This window comes from Penicillium atrosanguineum (genome assembly GCF_028827265.1).
Source record: "Penicillium atrosanguineum strain IBT 20685 chromosome Unknown utg000003l_segment0_segment0, whole genome shotgun sequence".
Lineage (NCBI taxonomy): Eukaryota > Fungi > Ascomycota > Eurotiomycetes > Eurotiales > Aspergillaceae > Penicillium > Penicillium atrosanguineum.
This window is the reverse complement of record NW_026623135.1, coordinates 1094790-1112307: the sequence shown is the minus strand read 5'-3', so window position 1 is coordinate 1112307 and position 17518 is coordinate 1094790. Positions and strand designations below refer to the sequence as shown.

At 48.0% G+C, this 17518-nt stretch overlaps 9 protein-coding genes across 9 annotated transcripts; 5 read left to right on the top strand and 4 right to left on the bottom strand.

The window, feature by feature from the left end:
- Positions 1-555: 555 nt before the first annotated feature.
- On the bottom strand, positions 556-1044 carry N7443_003832 (uncharacterized protein; the record flags this gene model as incomplete). Its single annotated transcript, XM_056883888.1, has 1 exon — positions 556-1044. The coding sequence occupies one exon, from the start codon at positions 1042-1044 to the stop codon at positions 556-558; it is 489 nt and encodes a 162-aa protein (XP_056742166.1).
- An 856-nt stretch (positions 1045-1900) lies between these two features.
- On the top strand, positions 1901-2881 carry N7443_003831 (oxidoreductase, short-chain dehydrogenase/reductase family; the record flags this gene model as incomplete). The annotated part of the gene is made up of 2 exons (XM_056883887.1): positions 1901-1970; positions 2022-2881. 2 exons carry the CDS (start codon positions 1901-1903, stop codon positions 2879-2881), a joined length of 930 nt encoding a protein of 309 aa, XP_056742165.1.
- A 1465-nt stretch (positions 2882-4346) lies between these two features.
- Positions 4347-5619, top strand: N7443_003830 (uncharacterized protein; the record flags this gene model as incomplete). The annotated part of the gene is made up of 4 exons (XM_056883886.1): positions 4347-4350; positions 4833-4969; positions 5022-5265; positions 5324-5619. 4 exons carry the CDS (start codon positions 4347-4349, stop codon positions 5617-5619), a joined length of 681 nt encoding a protein of 226 aa, XP_056742164.1.
- Positions 5620-5867: 248 nt separating this feature from the next.
- On the bottom strand, positions 5868-6991 carry N7443_003829 (uncharacterized protein; the record flags this gene model as incomplete). The annotated part of the gene is made up of 4 exons (XM_056883885.1): positions 5868-5908; positions 5975-6041; positions 6096-6617; positions 6689-6991. 4 exons carry the CDS (start codon positions 6989-6991, stop codon positions 5868-5870), a joined length of 933 nt encoding a protein of 310 aa, XP_056742163.1.
- Positions 6992-8469: 1478 nt separating this feature from the next.
- Positions 8470-8922, bottom strand: N7443_003828 (uncharacterized protein; the record flags this gene model as incomplete). Its single annotated transcript, XM_056883884.1, has 1 exon — positions 8470-8922. The coding sequence occupies one exon, from the start codon at positions 8920-8922 to the stop codon at positions 8470-8472; it is 453 nt and encodes a 150-aa protein (XP_056742162.1).
- Positions 8923-10550: 1628 nt separating this feature from the next.
- Positions 10551-10922, top strand: N7443_003827 (uncharacterized protein; the record flags this gene model as incomplete). Its single annotated transcript, XM_056883883.1, has 1 exon — positions 10551-10922. One exon carries the CDS (start codon positions 10551-10553, stop codon positions 10920-10922), a length of 372 nt encoding a protein of 123 aa, XP_056742161.1.
- A 1488-nt stretch (positions 10923-12410) lies between these two features.
- N7443_003826 (uncharacterized protein) lies at positions 12411-13849 on the top strand (the record flags this gene model as incomplete). Its single annotated transcript, XM_056883882.1, has 5 exons — positions 12411-12593; positions 12677-12803; positions 12857-12980; positions 13032-13480; positions 13536-13849. The coding sequence occupies 5 exons, from the start codon at positions 12411-12413 to the stop codon at positions 13847-13849; spliced, it is 1197 nt and encodes a 398-aa protein (XP_056742160.1).
- A 127-nt stretch (positions 13850-13976) lies between these two features.
- Positions 13977-14720, bottom strand: N7443_003825 (alpha/beta hydrolase; the record flags this gene model as incomplete). The annotated part of the gene is made up of 1 exon (XM_056883881.1): positions 13977-14720. The coding sequence occupies one exon, from the start codon at positions 14718-14720 to the stop codon at positions 13977-13979; it is 744 nt and encodes a 247-aa protein (XP_056742159.1).
- Positions 14721-16592: 1872 nt separating this feature from the next.
- N7443_003824 (DUF3759 domain-containing protein) lies at positions 16593-17171 on the top strand (the record flags this gene model as incomplete). Its single annotated transcript, XM_056883880.1, has 3 exons — positions 16593-16608; positions 16756-16887; positions 16939-17171. 3 exons carry the CDS (start codon positions 16593-16595, stop codon positions 17169-17171), a joined length of 381 nt encoding a protein of 126 aa, XP_056742158.1.
- Between the last annotated feature and the right edge of the window lie 347 nt (positions 17172-17518).

Below are 17518 nucleotides of genomic sequence, written 5' to 3'. Positions count from 1 at the left end.
AAAGAACATGGTGATTAGGAAGCCGAATTTAAGAGACCAAGGGCCTCTTACTGGAAGATCGGCCATACTCGCTGGAACCACTTGTCTATCACGAAGGGCTTTTGTAGATGTAGATTGAAATCGTTCACCGGGGGTCGCCATCTTGACTTGGCTGTTCCCCAGTCATACCCACACCAACAGGCTACTTGAACAGGGCTGGAAGTCCTTGAATAGATGGAATTTCAAACGACTCACCTGGATAATTCCCTCAGTTATCTCGCATATTCCAAGACACTGAGTCGCTAGATGCTGGTCGTAGCTGACTCCGCGTCCTGGTTTCATCACATCGCAGACCAAATCTACGGGCAGCTTCCCAACGGTTGCGAAGTATAGCGAAATACAATATGATGCAATAGGTAAAAGGCCCTGCTAAGGCAGTAATGCCGTTATTTGTTATTTTGATTCCCAAAGAAAATGAAGGTATCTAAGGATATCTCAGGTATTACTTTAAGAGGCATCAACAAGCCCTCGAATCCTATTACAGGCTGCCGAAGTATACAATAGCTTCCCCCCCCGTTATTCCTTTCGTGGTAATAAGATATGTGTGGCACACAGACACCCAACAATTCCAACCAACGATCCAATGCCCATCCCACCAACAACCCCACGCCAAACCCCAATTGTAGGTTCCAATGGCCTCCGAAAAGCCACTGCAAGTGCTCCAAGAGCTGCCACCGGCTCACTCCAGTTGTCGATACCTAACTGGCCTGGGTTGTACCGTAACCGCCAACTGCGGTCTTGCCACTCGATCTTCTCTCGGCCCCACATCTGAATGATGAGGCCGACTCCGACGACGCCGGTCCCGACGGCTCCCCCAGCACTTGCCGAGCGGAGAAGGCTGAGTGTAGTAATTGGTCGATTTTTGAATAGAGCTGCAGCACCGCTTTTCAGTAGGCCAACTGCCGTGCCAACCTGGAAGCCACGACTGAGGACATGGGTGGCGAGAATAGTTCGGGCCAGAGGTTGATCTTCTGCATACTCGGCCCTTGGGAAAAAGTGTGACATGGTTTTCAAAGTCCAAACGCTGGCGGATTGACCGGTTGTTGGCTGTGTTGCCAGGCAATCTGAAGATTTTGTGTTTCGCGCACGTTTCTTTTGTGGTAAGGCTAGTCACACATATTCGTGGCTAACTAATAATTCGGAATTTCCTCATTTATATAACGGGATGCACCCTTATCCGTCAACCAAGGGGGTTGGAGCACCCAATAGGCACTCTCTGAATGATTTTTGACTGCTGGTAAGGGGCATTTATAATTGGTTCCCTGCTAGACCAGTGCCGAATACAGTAAGACCGACGGGTGAACTTCATGGTTTCTCCCGATTCCCATCGAGCGGGGGTATTCCGTCGGGCTAATGCGTAACGAAAGGCGGTGTAGCCGCAGGTCGGTCACGGGTTCCTCCGAACGAGCGGAGGTATGCCGTCGGGTCAAGGTGTAACAAAGGGAGTGTGGAGGTAAGCAGGAATTTAGCTGACCCACAGACGATTGTCCGGTGAGTGACAAAGCTCTCGGGAGAAATTGAGAGACTACATGAGTTGGATTTGGCCCTTGAGATCGTCTGTTGATGTGGATCAGAAGAAAGGTCTGAATGCGCGAAACTATCCTCAGGCCTGACGTCGAGCTGGGGACTACATAGGTCGGTACTTCATACCATGTAAAGCGTTGAGGCTGGACCAAGCTTCCCCTGTTTCGCAAGAGATAACTAAGCCGAAGGGATTCCGGACATAAATTCAATTTTTTTTTATTAGTTTCTATACATCGGTCCGGCGGCATACCTCCGCTTGTTCGGAAACGGGATAACTGCTTCTCCTTTGCTTAATATATTTCATACCGAATACCCTTAATTTGATCATCTATCAACAATGTCTTTCGACTACAACCCCAACACAGATATTCCAAGCCTAGAGGGGAGGTCTATCTTCATCACAGGAGGTAAGCACTCTCCGATTCTCCCAAATTTCATCTAATCCAGAGGTATGATAGGAACTAGCGGCCTAGGCGCAGCCTCAGCACTGCACTTTGCCAAACATAACGCGGCCCGAATCTACATCAGTGGTCGCAACGCAAAGAATGCAGAAAGCATATCCGGCCAAATTCGGGACAGTGGCTCCAATACAGAGGTAGTATTTATAGAATGCGACCTCTCTTCTCTATCCTCTGTCAAGGGAGCAGCAGAGCGTCTACTGTCCCAGACACCAATACCAGAGCTTGACATCCTCATGTGCAATGCGGGGATCATGTCCCGCCCAGCGGGCCTGACAGCCGATGGCTATGAGGTCCAATTTGGGACAAACCATCTGGGTCACGCTCTACTCATTCGCAAGCTTCTCCCGCTTTTGGATCGCACAGCTCGCGAAGGTCGAGACGCACGCATTATAATTCTATCGTCATCGGGCTACGCCCTCCACCCCAGAGGCGGTATCCTTTTTGATAGCCTAGAAAGTACTCAGGAGTTTTGGATCGGTGGACCGTGGCAGAGATACGGGCAAAGCAAACTGGCAAATCTGCTCTATGCACGCGAGATGGCTGGTCGATATCCCCATCTGACAGTCGTGGCAGTACATCCTGGCTATGTTGCAACCGGATTGGTGAATAATATGAGTTGGAAGGAGAGACTGATTACATTGGCGCTGTTTTGGTGGGTGCTTATTCAACCACACGAGGGTTCATATAACCAGATCTGGGCTGCGACTGCGCCCAGACAGACGCTTATGAATGGAGCTTATTACGAGCCGGTTGGAAGATTGGGAGTTGAGAAGTTGGACGAGACAGCTAGGGATGAGGATGGTCGACTGGCGAGGGCGTTATGGAACTGGACGGAAGAGGCTTTGAAGGGGCTTTGATTATGTAGTAGTCTTATTTTTTCGTAATTTAGGCTTTATCGACTCGATCATGGATACTTTATCAAGAAATCAATTCTTAAAGTGACGAAATGGCTTGCACAGTATGGACGGGGATAGACATTGACATGGGCCGTCCATGGACAAAAGATCCGGTAGATAAAAATTGGGTTTAGCGCTTTTTACAGCACCTACCGAAAGGCCTATCATTCACTAAGCAAAATCCTATCGAAAAGGAACTCATTCTAGCCGAGAATATTAGTTCTATCCAAACTTTTTCGATCGGATTGAACCATTCATCTATCAAAAACCCATATCTAATATCCACAATTTCGACGAAACTAGGCTTCAAATCGATCAAGGGAAAGCCGAAAAAGGAGTTATAGTACACCTAAATACGCGCTCACGTCTTACTATAGATGATAAGCATTAAGCTGTCTCTAGTATCGAGTGTATAGCCCGTGATAGTTTTATTTTACCCCTATCTCTATTATCAAAGGCGAGAAATTACTATAAATAACGATCACACGGTGAATAGGAGGCCAGAAAGGGCTGCCCTTGACGCCGTTTTAAGCCGCCTGATCACCATGGGCGGTCTTAGCGTCACGTATGCCAAAGCCCACCGCCAACCCCGTTTACTGCCACCTATGTTTCGTATTTTCTTTTGGTCACATCCGAGTCCTGTTTAGCAAAGCTGACTTGGCTTGGGACCATAAACAGGATAGGTCTCTTATGCTATCACAGCCGTGTTAACCATTATTAGCGAGCATCGCCTTATGCCACTACCTAACAGCTCTTACAAAGTCATTAATGATAATGCCTACTGCAGAGAGCGGAGGGAGGTATACATAGAATATGTAAAGGCAGCAGTAAGGCAAACTAGCGTAGGTGTGCTACACCTTGTCAGGTACGAAGTAATCCTATAGCTTCACATTCTCCTTCATCACAATTCCACCCTAGCGACCGCGCAATTTCCTTCATAAATTTTCTCTATGGAATTCATGTTTTTTTTTGGGTTTTTTGAGCAAGATAGTATACCAGATAGCTCCCATTCTATCTGATATTTCACATGAAAAGCAGAAACCCTATCAGGGAATTTGTCAATAAATTTTAAATAACACCGAGTTCTGGGACACCATCCCACTGTAAGATAAAAGTAAAAGTGTGGGACCATAGTGCATATTTGCTTCTCGAATGTTCGGAGACATCCGCCGTGCGACAAATTGCCCCCTTTGTCGGGTTGTATTTCGGGCACTTAGGAGCGCAGACAGTTTGGCTTTACTGTGTATAATTGATAAGAGGATAATCTACTATTCACATGAGCTGTTGGTCGAGTACAAAAAGATGCGTATTGAGAAAAATGACTATATAGATGTGGTATCAGTCGAAAAACCACTGCCACGGACTTGCGTCCTCTTCTGGGTCATAGCACAGTTCTTCCACATTCCCTAGGTGAGCAGCCTCAGCGATGAGTACGCCTTGTAAAAGATATTGGGCTTTTTTCGAGATGTTCAATATTTCCAAGGCTTAGTTGAGATTCTATAAGCCGGGGCAGACGAATAAATATTTTCTCCCAGTTGGAACCAAAATTGTAGGAAGATGCATCATTGCAGATAGCTGGGGTATCATATGAATTTGATTCAATAAAATCCCCCATGGTAGACCAACGGTCATCCGACGACGGCTTGTAGTATGTGCGCAGCCAACAAGTCTCATTAACTGAGTCAACCTTCCTTCAATACTTCCTTCCATGTAGGCGTACCTTCCATCTATTATCGTCCCTTAGTAGTTACTTTCCCGACTATACCGTGGTTACTTGTTTACTCTGCCTATCTTTGTAACCTCCTATCTCTCTTTCATCCTCTTTTCGTCTCCTTAATGACCCCAAGAAATACTCTTCGACGCTTCTCTTCTCTCAATTCTCTCAGTTGAATTACTCGAGCTATAGATCCAGTCCAGGAAGACGAACCTTTCCGCTTTATCGATGCAGCTGCCAAGGAAACAACAGTCGCTCTCACTCGCGCCAACATTCGCCATGGGTTCATAGGCGGATATACGACGTCTCTCATTGGCGGATCGAGAATTACTGAGGTTCATATTCCCTATATCGTCTCAACATGATTTATGAGCTAATCTGACTCAGGACATTGATGTAATCGTGGATTCGGACCCAAGCGAGGCCCGCAACAAGCTTCTCCAGGCCAACGCCCGCTTCACAATGACCCCCAGCAGCAAACTTGTGTTTTCGGGAGGGGATGATAAGCCTATCACAGTTAAGCTTCTTCGTGGAGGAGAAGGTAGACAGTTGAAGTTACCTGACGCAAATGTTGTTTCTCTTCGCTCCATCACTGCCAATGACCTGCCGGGACGTGTTGAGGAGACCCCAAGTGAGTACCTGTGTATTCTACTAGAGCCAGCTTTCGCTAATCAATCATGGCGCTTAAGTCCCCATCATTGCACCCTCCGTCCTCGTCCTCACCAAGCTCAAGAGATGGGCATTTATCGCCGACTCCACCCGTCCCGCAAGTACCAGAAAAGCAGTGAGGGACGTCAAAGATATTCAGGTAATCCTGACCTGGCTGGTTAACGATGGCGGTCTTATCGATTTTGAGGGATATCCGGAGAAGCCCAAGCACGAGTTACTCGCCTTGGTTCGCAAGCTGTACCAGATGCATACAACAACTCGCCCTTTGCTTGCAGCCACCTTGAGTGCGGAGGATTTGGCGCTCATCAGCAATTAGAAAGCTGGTGTGGCGAGTCACCGGTATCTCCTTGTTGCCTTGATACCTCGAGCATCATAGGCATTCGCGTTCATCCAGTTCTTCTCGTTTCTGCATCCTCCTATCCTTCTCTCCGGCTGAGTTATTTCGTCAAATTCTGGAGGAGTGAAGGAGTTAGGGGCGTAACAGAGAGGAGAGCGGAGGTGATAATAGAGTGGAATTACAATAAACTTCAGGGAATCGTGGGAGGTTTCCCTTTGATGGAGATATCATGCGATGGACTTAGCTCTAGCCATGACGGATTCAATACCTGGTCAATAAAGGTACCAATATCCCATTAACTTACTACGTTTATTGATATTCTTTCAGCACGTACCTAAATCCTCAGAGCCGGTCAATAGATCGACAGTCTCGGAGAACAGATTCAGACATACGGAGATGGTCTTTTCTCATCAGCAACTAGTTAACTGGTCAATAGCCCGACAGTCTCGGATTACAGATTCAGAAATACTCAGATAGTCCTTTCCACCAGCGCCCCAATCCCAAGTCTCCATTTCCCTCAATGCTTCTCCGACTCTATTTTGGTAATCTTCTTCGTTCTCATCGTCGTCGCATTCCCCATCCTTCGTATTCAGCGGCTTTTCACGTAAAATAAAAAAGCATATAAAAGACAGTAGATCATCTTTTACTCGAAGTCTGAAACTATCGTTAAGCGGGTGGTTGAGGAGATGACGAAGCAAAGACACCATGTATTTGTTGGGTTTGGGCGTCAAGATCTTGAGCGTGCGGTCAAAGGTGGATTTGACTTTGCAGGTGTCCTGAAGCTCAAGGCCGACAAATGACAGCGGGTAGAGATATACCGGACACCTCTCACCTAACCTATGGATAGTGCAAGCTCGATCCCATTCTCCGTAGTAAGCAGCAGCTCCTGTGGATAGGGACACAGGAGGGAAACCCTGGTCTGATAGAATTTCTGACGCAAGCGAGAGCAGTTCATCGGGGACTGCCCACTCCACGCGCTGGAATTCAAGACGTTAGAAATGCCCAACGAGTCGACTGATCAATGCCACAAAAGCTCTTTGATGCTTACCAGAAGGACCACAGGGTCTCCGTAGCGCCACTGTATCTGCTCCCCATACTCCACGACGGGGATATTCTTCTCGGCCAGAGCTTTCGCAGCTACGCTCACGATGGGCGCATGATGCTGTCTCGACAATGTCTCTTCCTCGGGTGGCGATGTCTCTTCTTTGCTTAGTGATGTTTCTTCCCGGTGAGGTAGTGATATCTCGTCCTGCGGTAGTGATGTCTCGTTCTGCGGCGGTGATATATCCTCCTGCGCTGTTGGGGTCTCTTCCTGGGGCGGTGAGATCAGTTCCTGTAGCGGTAGTGCCATCTTTCAACCACCGAAAATCAATGAACTCGAAATGAGAAGACTCTTAAAAAGTTTGGCATTCATGGGGTGAGATACGGAAATTGGGTTATCGCGAAGTGTGCCGATCTGCGACCCTACGTCAATAAGTCATTCAATCAGTTGCTGTTTTAGGATTAGTCGGATCCCTGGATCACGTGCCATGAAATCGTTGTCAGTCTGTCGCAAAGTACGATCAATCTAATCCCGTGACTTAGTCAGGTCACCCCAAGGTATTTAACTAACTTAGTTAACTAACTAACTAACTAACTAACTAACTAACTAACTTAACTATGGAGTAACGTAATCCACAAGTCAGCCGTGAACACAAGCGAACCGTGAATTCCACCCGAGGACGCGTTCCCCCGCATACCCATCTTCTTCAACTACCCACTATGCCACCAAAACGCACCCAATCCTCGCGAATCTCTATCGAACAAGAGGGCAAGATCTCACTAGCCATTCAAGGCCTTCAAAGTGGGCAATATTGATCATTACACGCGGCTGCAAAACTATATGGTATACCCTATTCAACGTTGAGCGATCGCGCGAAGGGGATAACCTTTCGTAGGGTCAAGTGGTAAAAGCGGCCAGAGCCGGCACTAACCCTCAAGCGGGGCCCGGAGGGCGCCATACCAGAAGAGGCAGGGGGAAGGCAGAGAGCGGCAGGCGGTCGGAGGTGGCAGAGGGGCGGTGCAATGGGAGCCAGAAACAGCGCCCCGCTCACCGTGTCAACTAATACTAGAAGAGTAGTTTATCGATCAACTTACAGTCACGTATCATTAGTATTTGCACCCTAGTACTTCGACCCACATATATTCTGCCGGTAGAATAGAGTTCTATTTCTAATAACTGGTATGCCACCCTTCATACCGAATCACTTCCTCTACACGATGAGGCATAGTCTCAGCTAGATTGATAAAGTGCCTAATTGTAAGCTGTTCCCACGCAGCCTGCGCTGTATCTACTAGCTCTGCCCAAGTAGTATTATTATTAGGCATCTCGCGAAGCCATGGCCGTAGCTTTAATATATCAGCCTTTAATAAGCCCCAGAGGTTCTCAATTGGGTTTAAATCTGGCGAATAAGGCGGCCAATCCATTATAGTGATATTTAACTCACGGAGAAGGGCTTGGACGATATATGCAGTATGCGTCGGTGCATTATCATGTTGAAAGAGAGCATCCTCGTTCGTAAGTAAGGTAGGTAGGATACCACGATAAAGATTATGAATAACCTCTTTTGTGATACTCTTACGATCCGCAGTAGGATCTCCGAATAAAGGAATTAAGCCAGTCTTTCGCGGAGCGCCTGAGAAATAAGCCCAGAACATTTGCTTTGTCTGTTTCCCTTTCGATAGAGTCATTTGGATACCAGACTCGCGCTCTTGAAGCTGATTTTTAGGAGGAATAAATGTCCACTCCTTCCGAGCACCTTGTCCGCGTTTAATAGTCGTTTTATCCGACTAAAAACCCCTTTTCCAGTCCTCTGGTGTAAAGTGGCGATAGGTTAAAGCCCAAGTAAGACGTTTCGTAGCGTGAATAGGTGTAAGGTAAGGTCGGTTCATCTTTCGCCACTTCCGGAGGCCCATATTATGCGTTAAACGCCAGATTGACATCGCTTTAACCTTATAATTAACCTCAGCAAGCAGATCCTCGCGGGTAATATCAGGACGGTTTTGAATAGCATCATACACACGGTCTCGGTCCTCCGCAGTAAGCTTGCGAGGTGCGCCAGAGCGAGGTAGGGAAACACCCTTTAAACGCTTTAGATCTTGCCGGAGGGTATAGTGGATAGTGGATAGAGGAATATCAGGGAACGCATTCTTCTGGATACGTTTTGCACCCCATTTTGCTGATCGTTTTAATTCACATATACGCTCGCGTATATATGGTTCAAGCTCAGGACCGCGAGGCATGGTTTAGAGGATCATAGGAAGAGGATCATAGGAAGAGGATCATAGGCAGACAATAATAGGGGTTGTGGGTGGCTATAATAGGTAGGCGGTGTATCAAGGGCGGTCAGGATGCAATGTAACAGGGTGCAAATACTAATGATACGCCACTGTACTATACCGGACGAAAACCAATTCTTAACCACTATAATGGGATAATAACAAAATCATCACATTTAGTGGTAAAGTTAGCATAAAGCGTGCATTCTTTCGCGATATAGCCAAAGTGCGTATAGACGCATTCACTTAACGAATTATCCGTAATTCGTTTTTCAAAGGAGAGACATATCCATTTAGCCCATCTATCGTCATTTTACCCCTTCAAGCAAACGAGAAAGGTATTCTAACGCTTCAAATATTCGACGACCCACCATTGGCACCACCACACCAAGCACCATTATCACTAATAATAGAATATCCAAGAACTACAAAGAGTATCGAAAGAGGAAGCCAAAAGCTTACTAGCCTTATCAACGCTTCACCAAGCCACCAAGGCCGAAGGAAGCTTATAACACGATAAAGACGTGAAGCTACCTATATACGTATTCTATGGGTCGGTAACGCTCGACCTTACGGGACCTCTACCTTCGGTATATGTTCTTTCCGCATAGTGCGAATATCCAGCTAACTTCGACAATAAGGCCTGGCGGTTGATGGCTCATTTGTTATCGACTTACCGTCTAGATTATTGGCAGATGGGAAATTCACTATTGCTGTGAAAATTATGACCGGCCATAACTCCGACGAGGGAGTTCTCTTCGCTTCCCCTTAGATCAAGACAAACCACAGCTATGAGAGTTACGTCAAAGCTCTCTTTCAACAACTTTCACCCGCGCACATTTGCACAGTGAGCGAGCAGCTCTATCCGGCTCAATTCGATGGCTCACTCGGGTATACGAACCAGTTTGATCGTGTTAGCCTGACACTAACAGAGACGACAATTGTCTGTAATGCGCGACTGAATTCTCTACTACGGGTTTGCCTGACGGGCCAGGCCTGCCAGCTTTTCCAACGGATGCTGACTAGACCGTGCAAGATTTCAACTCAACAGACTTTGGTCCTATGAAAGATCTGGCGTCAGCGAGAAGATGCGCGTGGTGGAAAGTGGCGTTGGATGGTTGAGCTCGTCCGCAAGGGAGCATTGTTATTGGGGATGAGAGATTGTATGGGCTTCGATGCGCTGAATTCATGTGGTTTCTCGTTCGTTTGCATTTGTTTAAAATTATTTCATCTATAAAGATGCTGTAGTTATTTCAAATACTCCGAGGGAATAGATGCTCATCCTTCAATAGCTTCTCCATTGCGCTCGATCGTAGATGCACCGAGATATCAACCCCGTTGTTGTACCAGGACTGAGACTCGGCTGACACAGGACCTGGCACAGCACCCACAGCTGGCCTGGGCCCTTGTTTAACCTGTACATTGCCGTCCATATCGGGAATTATGGCTTCGACATAGCGAGGCACCGAGCCAGTCCCGAAATCGACGGAGTACACCGGGGTCTGGGCCCATGATGTCACCAAGATATGTCTCTCACCAAGAAATGCCTGCCAGAGACGCTGGGGAGAATCTTGATATGCAACCGAATGAAGATGGGCTCCGAAGATCGGTCTTTGAAAGCACAGGAGTCATTGATCGCAGCCGTTGTGGACGAATTTATTGAACAAAATGCAATCAAAGGCAAAGACGGGCTGGATCTCGTATTTTGGTTCAATCTTATCACTTTTGATATTATTGGGAGCCTTGCGATCGGCCAGGACTTTGGTGGTGTCAAGTCTGGAACACATCATTTCTGGGTTTTAATTGTGGTGAGGAGTCTGGGTCTTGGAGCACTAGCAGACTGTTTCAAGCGATCTCCCTGGGCCGCCAAGTGCTTCCTCACTCTTTTTCCCGGCCTACTCAAGAAGCTCACGCAAGATACCCGACGGCATGAGGCTTACACATTGGATTTGGTGAAGAAGTGAGTCGAGGCAGCTCTATGTGGACGAGATGATCCGCTGACACCCATCGGTATTTGAAGTGAAATGCTCGTAAACGCAGCTTTATTGATAGGTATAAGAGTTGCTGATAGTTTCGCTCATCGTCTCAGATGGTCGAGGATTCCCTAATGAAACACCGTTAGTGATCACGAGACACGTCGTTATAGAAGTTGATACCCCGACCTTTATTTAACCAGCAGCCACAACAAACGGTCCTACATAAACCATCAAAAGTTTACCACCACGATTGGTGATCGAAGGATGTCTAAACATCTTAAAAAAAAGGGTAAAAAGCTCGAGACAGATGCCGCATCACAATTTCCGGTCCCTTCAGGCACCTCGCGAGGCCATGTATGGCAGGATCCACAAGCCCCGGCTAATTGGGCAGGCCACGTACCCCGCTCTAGTCCAAAATGACTTAAAGGTTGGGCAATTTGCCCCAATCTCAAGTCCCTAGGTGCACCTCTCGCTTCTTTGTCCTTGTCCCCCAACCATCTTCGAAAATAATCCGAAACCTTCTCATATCATGGACAGATACATTCAGATGATCAGCTCACTGGACGATTTCGGTCCTCAGGCTCTGGCCCCAGAAGTTTGACCTATACCAAGAAGCGATAAATACAAGGACGCCACCTTCCAGAATAATCAAAGCAGATTATCACACTAGACAAATTGCACCAGACACATCGAAGCGCAAGCGCTCACCGTATCCCCCGTAAGCAAGGCGAGGCTTCGATCCGGCTTCGATCCGGCGACTTTGGACATGTTCGCAGCCTAAGAATAAGCAAATAACGACGCGGTCAGAAATAAACAAATAACAGCGCACACGTAGCCCCATATTAAAACACTTGCCAATCATGAACTCTTCTTTCGGGGTGTCCTCCGTACCTATAAAACATATTGATTGGATACACTAAGATCCGTCACATCTCTAGAAATTGCAAAACATGAGGTGTAAACCTCGCAGATTGATATCACGTGTGTGATCGTAGCTGCATCGGGCACTTTTCTCATACCTGATTGGGCTCTAATGGGCCAATCCCTGGTCGATCCCGCGTAAAAGATCTGAGAATGGAATCGATCTGCTTATATTGATTAGTTTCTGTCCCAATCGAATTACTAGAAGGATTATTGGACTACTTGTATGGTGCCCACTATCTGCAGGATCCACATACTTTGTCCACGCGGACACATTTTTTGGCGCGAAAAGTTGGTTGAGGTGTTGATAGGTATCCTGATGCGTTGGGTTTGTATCTGAGGCGGATTTAGGTTTGTTTAATCCAGGGTGATCCATGTAGATTCTCTCTCGCCGGAGAACATCCGAGGGAACAGGTTCCTATATGGAGGAGATTATCTTGTTTATAAATTGGTCGAGTACCCTCCATGTGTTAAAGCCTCCATTATGTTCCAGCCTTGAAAGTTGGAAGGTTATCCTGGCTCTGACTTTCGACTTTTCTACTTGAATCTCCCAATATGATCACTTATGTTAGCGACACACAACACATTGATCGCTTGATAGATACCCTCCGTCAAGCGGCGGATGGCTTCAAACACGACAAAAGTGAAAAAGATAGGGTCATAGCTCTCAAGGCCGCCCAGGATCTAGTCGGAGCACTACAAAAGCCCCGAGACGCAGTTATTCAACTCAGCTACTCTGTGAGTATTCCGGGCAACAGTTGCATGGGCCTGTGTTCAAACTTTGTAAGGACGGGACCAAAGATTGACGGCTTTATCTGCAGCCCACTCAAATCCTCTGCGTGAGGATTGGCATTGACCTAGATGTCTTCACAACCCTCACGAATAGGAATGTACCTTTGGCAATAGAAGAGCTTGCTGCTGTCAAGAACGCAGATTTGATGTTGACAGGTAAACCCCTATTCTCATGGTCACTTTGAGTATCTCAGGGCTCACAACTGCAGAACGAGTGTTGCGTGTGCTTGCTGGAATTGGATACGTCGTTGAGCACGATATCAGAATATACGCCGCAAACACGATGACTCGACAAATGAGTACCCGCGAAAGTGATGCGACGGTCAAGTTCTTGTACGTCCATTTCCTCCATGTCTTAACACTGCTTAACACAATGTAATGCAGATTCGATGTCGGCATGCCTAGCTTGGCCAAAACTCCAGAATACTTCCGCCAAGCGAGTTTTCAAAGCCCCGCAGAAACAAATAACGGCCCTTTCCAATACGGCGAGAAAACAGAAAAGTCCCTCTGGGAATGGTTTGCGCAGTGCCCTGAATCCGGGAAAGATTTCGATACATACATGGAAGGCAACCGTGGAGACAACCTTAATTGGGTTGACTGGTTTCCGGTCCAGGAGCGCCTGATTGATGGATATGAAGCCAGTGAGGGGGATGTGCTGCTTGTGGATGTGGCAGGCGGAAGAGGACATGAGCTGGCCGCTTTCCAAGCGAAGTTTCCAAATGCACTTGGTCGCTTGATTCTCGAGGATCAGCCAGGCGTGTTACCGGGAAATGATTCCGGTAGAAAGATCGAGAGCCTGTCATTTGATCTCTTCAAGCCACAGCCCATTCAAGGTGAGGAAAATTTTCGAATAATGGGGATAAGGAACTAATTCAAAGTTGATTACAGACGCTCGAATCTATTACATGAAGTTCATTCTGCACGACTGGGCAGATGCACAATGCCACGAAATTTTACAGCACTTGCGTGCTGCCATGAAGAAAGGCTACTCAAAACTCATCATCGAGGAGTTTATTTTACCTGACAAGGGCGCTCCACTGGCACAGACCATGTTGGATTGGCAGATGATGGTCTTTTGCAGCAGCATGGAGCGTACTCGGGATCACTGGGAGAAGCTCTTGACATCGGCCGGGTTTCAAATGGTGAAGTTCTGGTTTCCACCACGCCAGGGACAAGGAATCATTGAGGCCGAAGTAGCATAGTGTTCTGATAAATTTGTATATGTTTTGGTGTAGATGAGTAATGCAGTTTTTGTTCCCAAGATTGTTTTGACATGACATCGTGAATATTCATACATCCCACGGATGGGCCAGCTTGGTGGCAGACATATCAGCCAATCTCCACGCTGCCCTCGGGCACACCCTGCCGGCTACGCAATCGCCGTGCAAAGAACTGCATGACAGGCATCATCTCATTCCGATTTGACGGCATACTGTCACCCTTTCTTGGGTACCGGCTGAGCTCAACAAACTCAAAGACCTCTTTCGTCCTACGAACAGCCGCATCGGAGACCACGAGGGAGTCCCGTCCAGCCACCAATAGCACTGGGGTACGGTTCTTGGGCCCCCATTTCTGCCCGGAGAGCGGGTACGGTGCTCCAACGGAGATGACTCCAGACAGAGGTCCGCCATTGTCACCTTGTCCCAGCTCCCGAGCTGCGGTCAACGCAGCCATGCCACCTTGTCCGAATCCGAAAATCATAATCTCGCGTAGAAGGTAGCCGCATTTCTTGATCAGTGTGTCGCGCACTACATCGTTGGCCAGTACTGCTGTGCTTCGCGTCAGACCAGCGTCCATGTCCAACCCACCGCTTGAGGTATCGAAGGCCACATCGTCACCCCAATGGAATCCGCCTAGGTCAAGGGGGAGGGGTGCAGGCCCTTGTACTGTTACGATTGCGGTCTCTGGAAGCTGGAGGGCTCGCGCGAAGGCGGTGAAGCCTGCAGCAGAATCGCCCAGTCCGTGAAGTAACAGTAGGACATTGGGGGCTGGGGAGGATCCGGAAGGTGGAAGGGTGACGGTGAGGGTGAGTTTGGAGGGAAAGTCGGATTGGGCGGGGTTTTTGGTCGGCATAATGAATAGCGAGGCCCGTTCTAGCTATACAGCAGGGGAGCTAAGCTCTGCTCGTGATCCCGTCCACTAATTCGGCTTCTCCAAGCTGTTCAGCTTCACGCCAAGGAGGGACAGGGACCCTTGTGGCTGCGCTATTCTTATCCCGCGCAAGGGGACTTTGGAGCCGATGTTTTTCTGCGTAAAGTGTGGCTGAAGGGGTTGTGATCAACGTGCTATCACGAAAATGGGTGTTTTGTCACAAAAGGGTTTGCCAAGACCGGAGCTCGCTGCGGGGCGGCTGTATTGTATCATAAGCGTATCTCTGCTGCCTGCCGATCCGCATCTTTTAAACACGGTAATGCTTGCATAGAACCTCTCATGAGGCCATATTGAATCGGCTTTCTTGGCAGTGGCACTGTGTTCGCCCAGGGCCGAAAGAAAATTATGTAGGAGGCTGTTGTGCTATTCTCGGACACTATATGTCAACTAGAATGATCTTTGATCGTTTGGTTATTAAAGTCTAGCTAATTTTGATCTCGATTATTATTACGATTGAATTTATGAAAATAGCAAGGAGCTTAATTGACATAATTTAGACTATAGGTGGTTCTGTCCGAACATCAAGTTTCGTAGGATGGATGTGGATGTGTGCGCCACGGATGGATGGTCTACGTAATGAGATCACGAGAGATACAAAATACAGCCAGTGATAGAATCCAGCCTCTTTAGACACTTTCCAATCATCCACCTTCGAACCAGATTGCGTCTCAATTTCACCGCCACTTGTGTATAGAAGGAGGCTCGTAATGCCAAGCCGGATGCCTTGTAGGGCGCGGTCAGGCCTCAGACATGAGAAGCTTGGCCCGCTCTTCTCCTGCAGCGGTCATTGCTGGGGGTCATTCGTTCCGTGTATCCCGAAGAGCGGGTTTTGTACCGCTACTGTAGGTTGAAAATATAACTCCGTTTCACCCGAATCGTCCTTTAATTTGTTAATCTGCCGGCGGAGTAGGGCTGAATGGACCCAAATGGGTCCACTTGAGTCCATTTCGGTCCCTTCGATCAGCACTCCACTATCTCATTGGGTCCAATCGGACACGTACTCGTACCCTTGAAGTAGCGTATCACTTCAATTTCAGAGATCTCATTGTTAAAAGTCAGCATAGCATGCCTTGGCTCTCGTCATAGCTAAGGTAAAGAGTGGAATGATTGCATGGTGTATTTGTGGTGTGCACAGCTTCAGCATCACATAGAGTCATATCCTATCCCTGTACCGGTCCCAGGGACAGCTGAATATTCATTGGAGCCTCTCAGCTGGTACGAATAGAGCCCGCAAATGACGAGGCTCCCCTGGGAAGGTGTTTGTCGGGAATCGTGATACACACTCCGGCAACCTTCCACAGGGCTAATGACGCTGTCTGACCTTTCAGGGCGAGCTCGGCTATCATAGAGTACAGTCGGTGATCTCTGTAGATCGGTCCCCATCGCCTCTCCTTTAACACTCCGAATATGTCAACAGGAGCTGAGAAGGCTGTGTGATATGCCAGCTCCACCGCCCCATGGAGGGGACGACGACTCTGATTATCATCTCCACCCGTCGTCGAGCCATGTTTCGGAGGGGCCTTACTCCATCTGCCTACGACTATCTCGGTAAAATCCTTTTCCAAACACTCTGTCCACAACAACGGTGGGGCAACCAGAGCTGAGATTGGACGAGGGGCAAGCTCCTGAATATCGTGAGCCGAATCGGTATAGCCTTTCTGAAGCATTCATTCATGCTTGCCCAGGTATATAACCCCCTCATCTGTCCCACAAAAAGACTTTCTTCCTACCAATACTCTCGAAATTACTTTGCTCTTTAAACCTTTTTCTTTACCACCAAGTACTATAATCACAATGGCTTTCGGCTGGGGTGAGTTACCACACCTGGGGCACATGCGGTGTGTGCATGTCCACACGTGCAGACAAGAGGCTATCTCCCGAGTACTTTGTCTGCTTTGTCTGCTTTCGCTCTTGCACCGCACAGCCTTATAAAGACTGTGTACTGACTAAGTTTCAGGCGAATCTCAAGATGCTCACCGCAGAGTCTACGGCGGTGAGGAGCACCAAAGTCAGTGGACTCACGAGCTTGCCGCTGGTGCCGCTTCCTTTGCCGGCATGAAGGCATACGAGGACCACCAGCGTAAGGAGGGTAAGTTACGATGAATCAACATGCGTAATGTTCTTTCTAACAAACCCACAGGCAAGACTGTCAGCCACGCCTTCGCCAAGGAGGCCATTGCCGCCCTTGTCGGTGCTGAAGTCGATAAGCTTGCCGAAACCAAGGGCATGGACGAAGTCGACAAGATTAAGGCTAAGCACCAAGCTAAGGAGAATGCCCACAGAATGTACGACGAGCATTACGTCCAAGGCCACGGCGCTGAGCATTATGACCCCGGCCGCTACGGACCCCACGAGAGCTACGGCCGCTGGTAAATCCAGTCGGTAGAAAGGAAATTAAGTTCTAGGTATCCGGCTGAGACCTGAGACCATGCAATCTGGTATTGCATGTTCCTGGTTACCTGCGCATGGACGAAGGTATGCGTTTTACTTTATTGGATAACCTGGCTATAGTACCAAGTAGATATATCCAAGTTCGAAATACAAACACACGACATGACAATTTATCATCCAAGTAGCCTTGTCTTCGAGAAGCACAGAAGAACCCGGTGCAGATTCTAACGATATGCAGCGAAGTAGTCATCACTCCCTTGCAGGCATGTAGGCGTGCCCAATGCGTGAATCATCTGCTATGAACTAATGAGCCGATACCGAGAATGTCC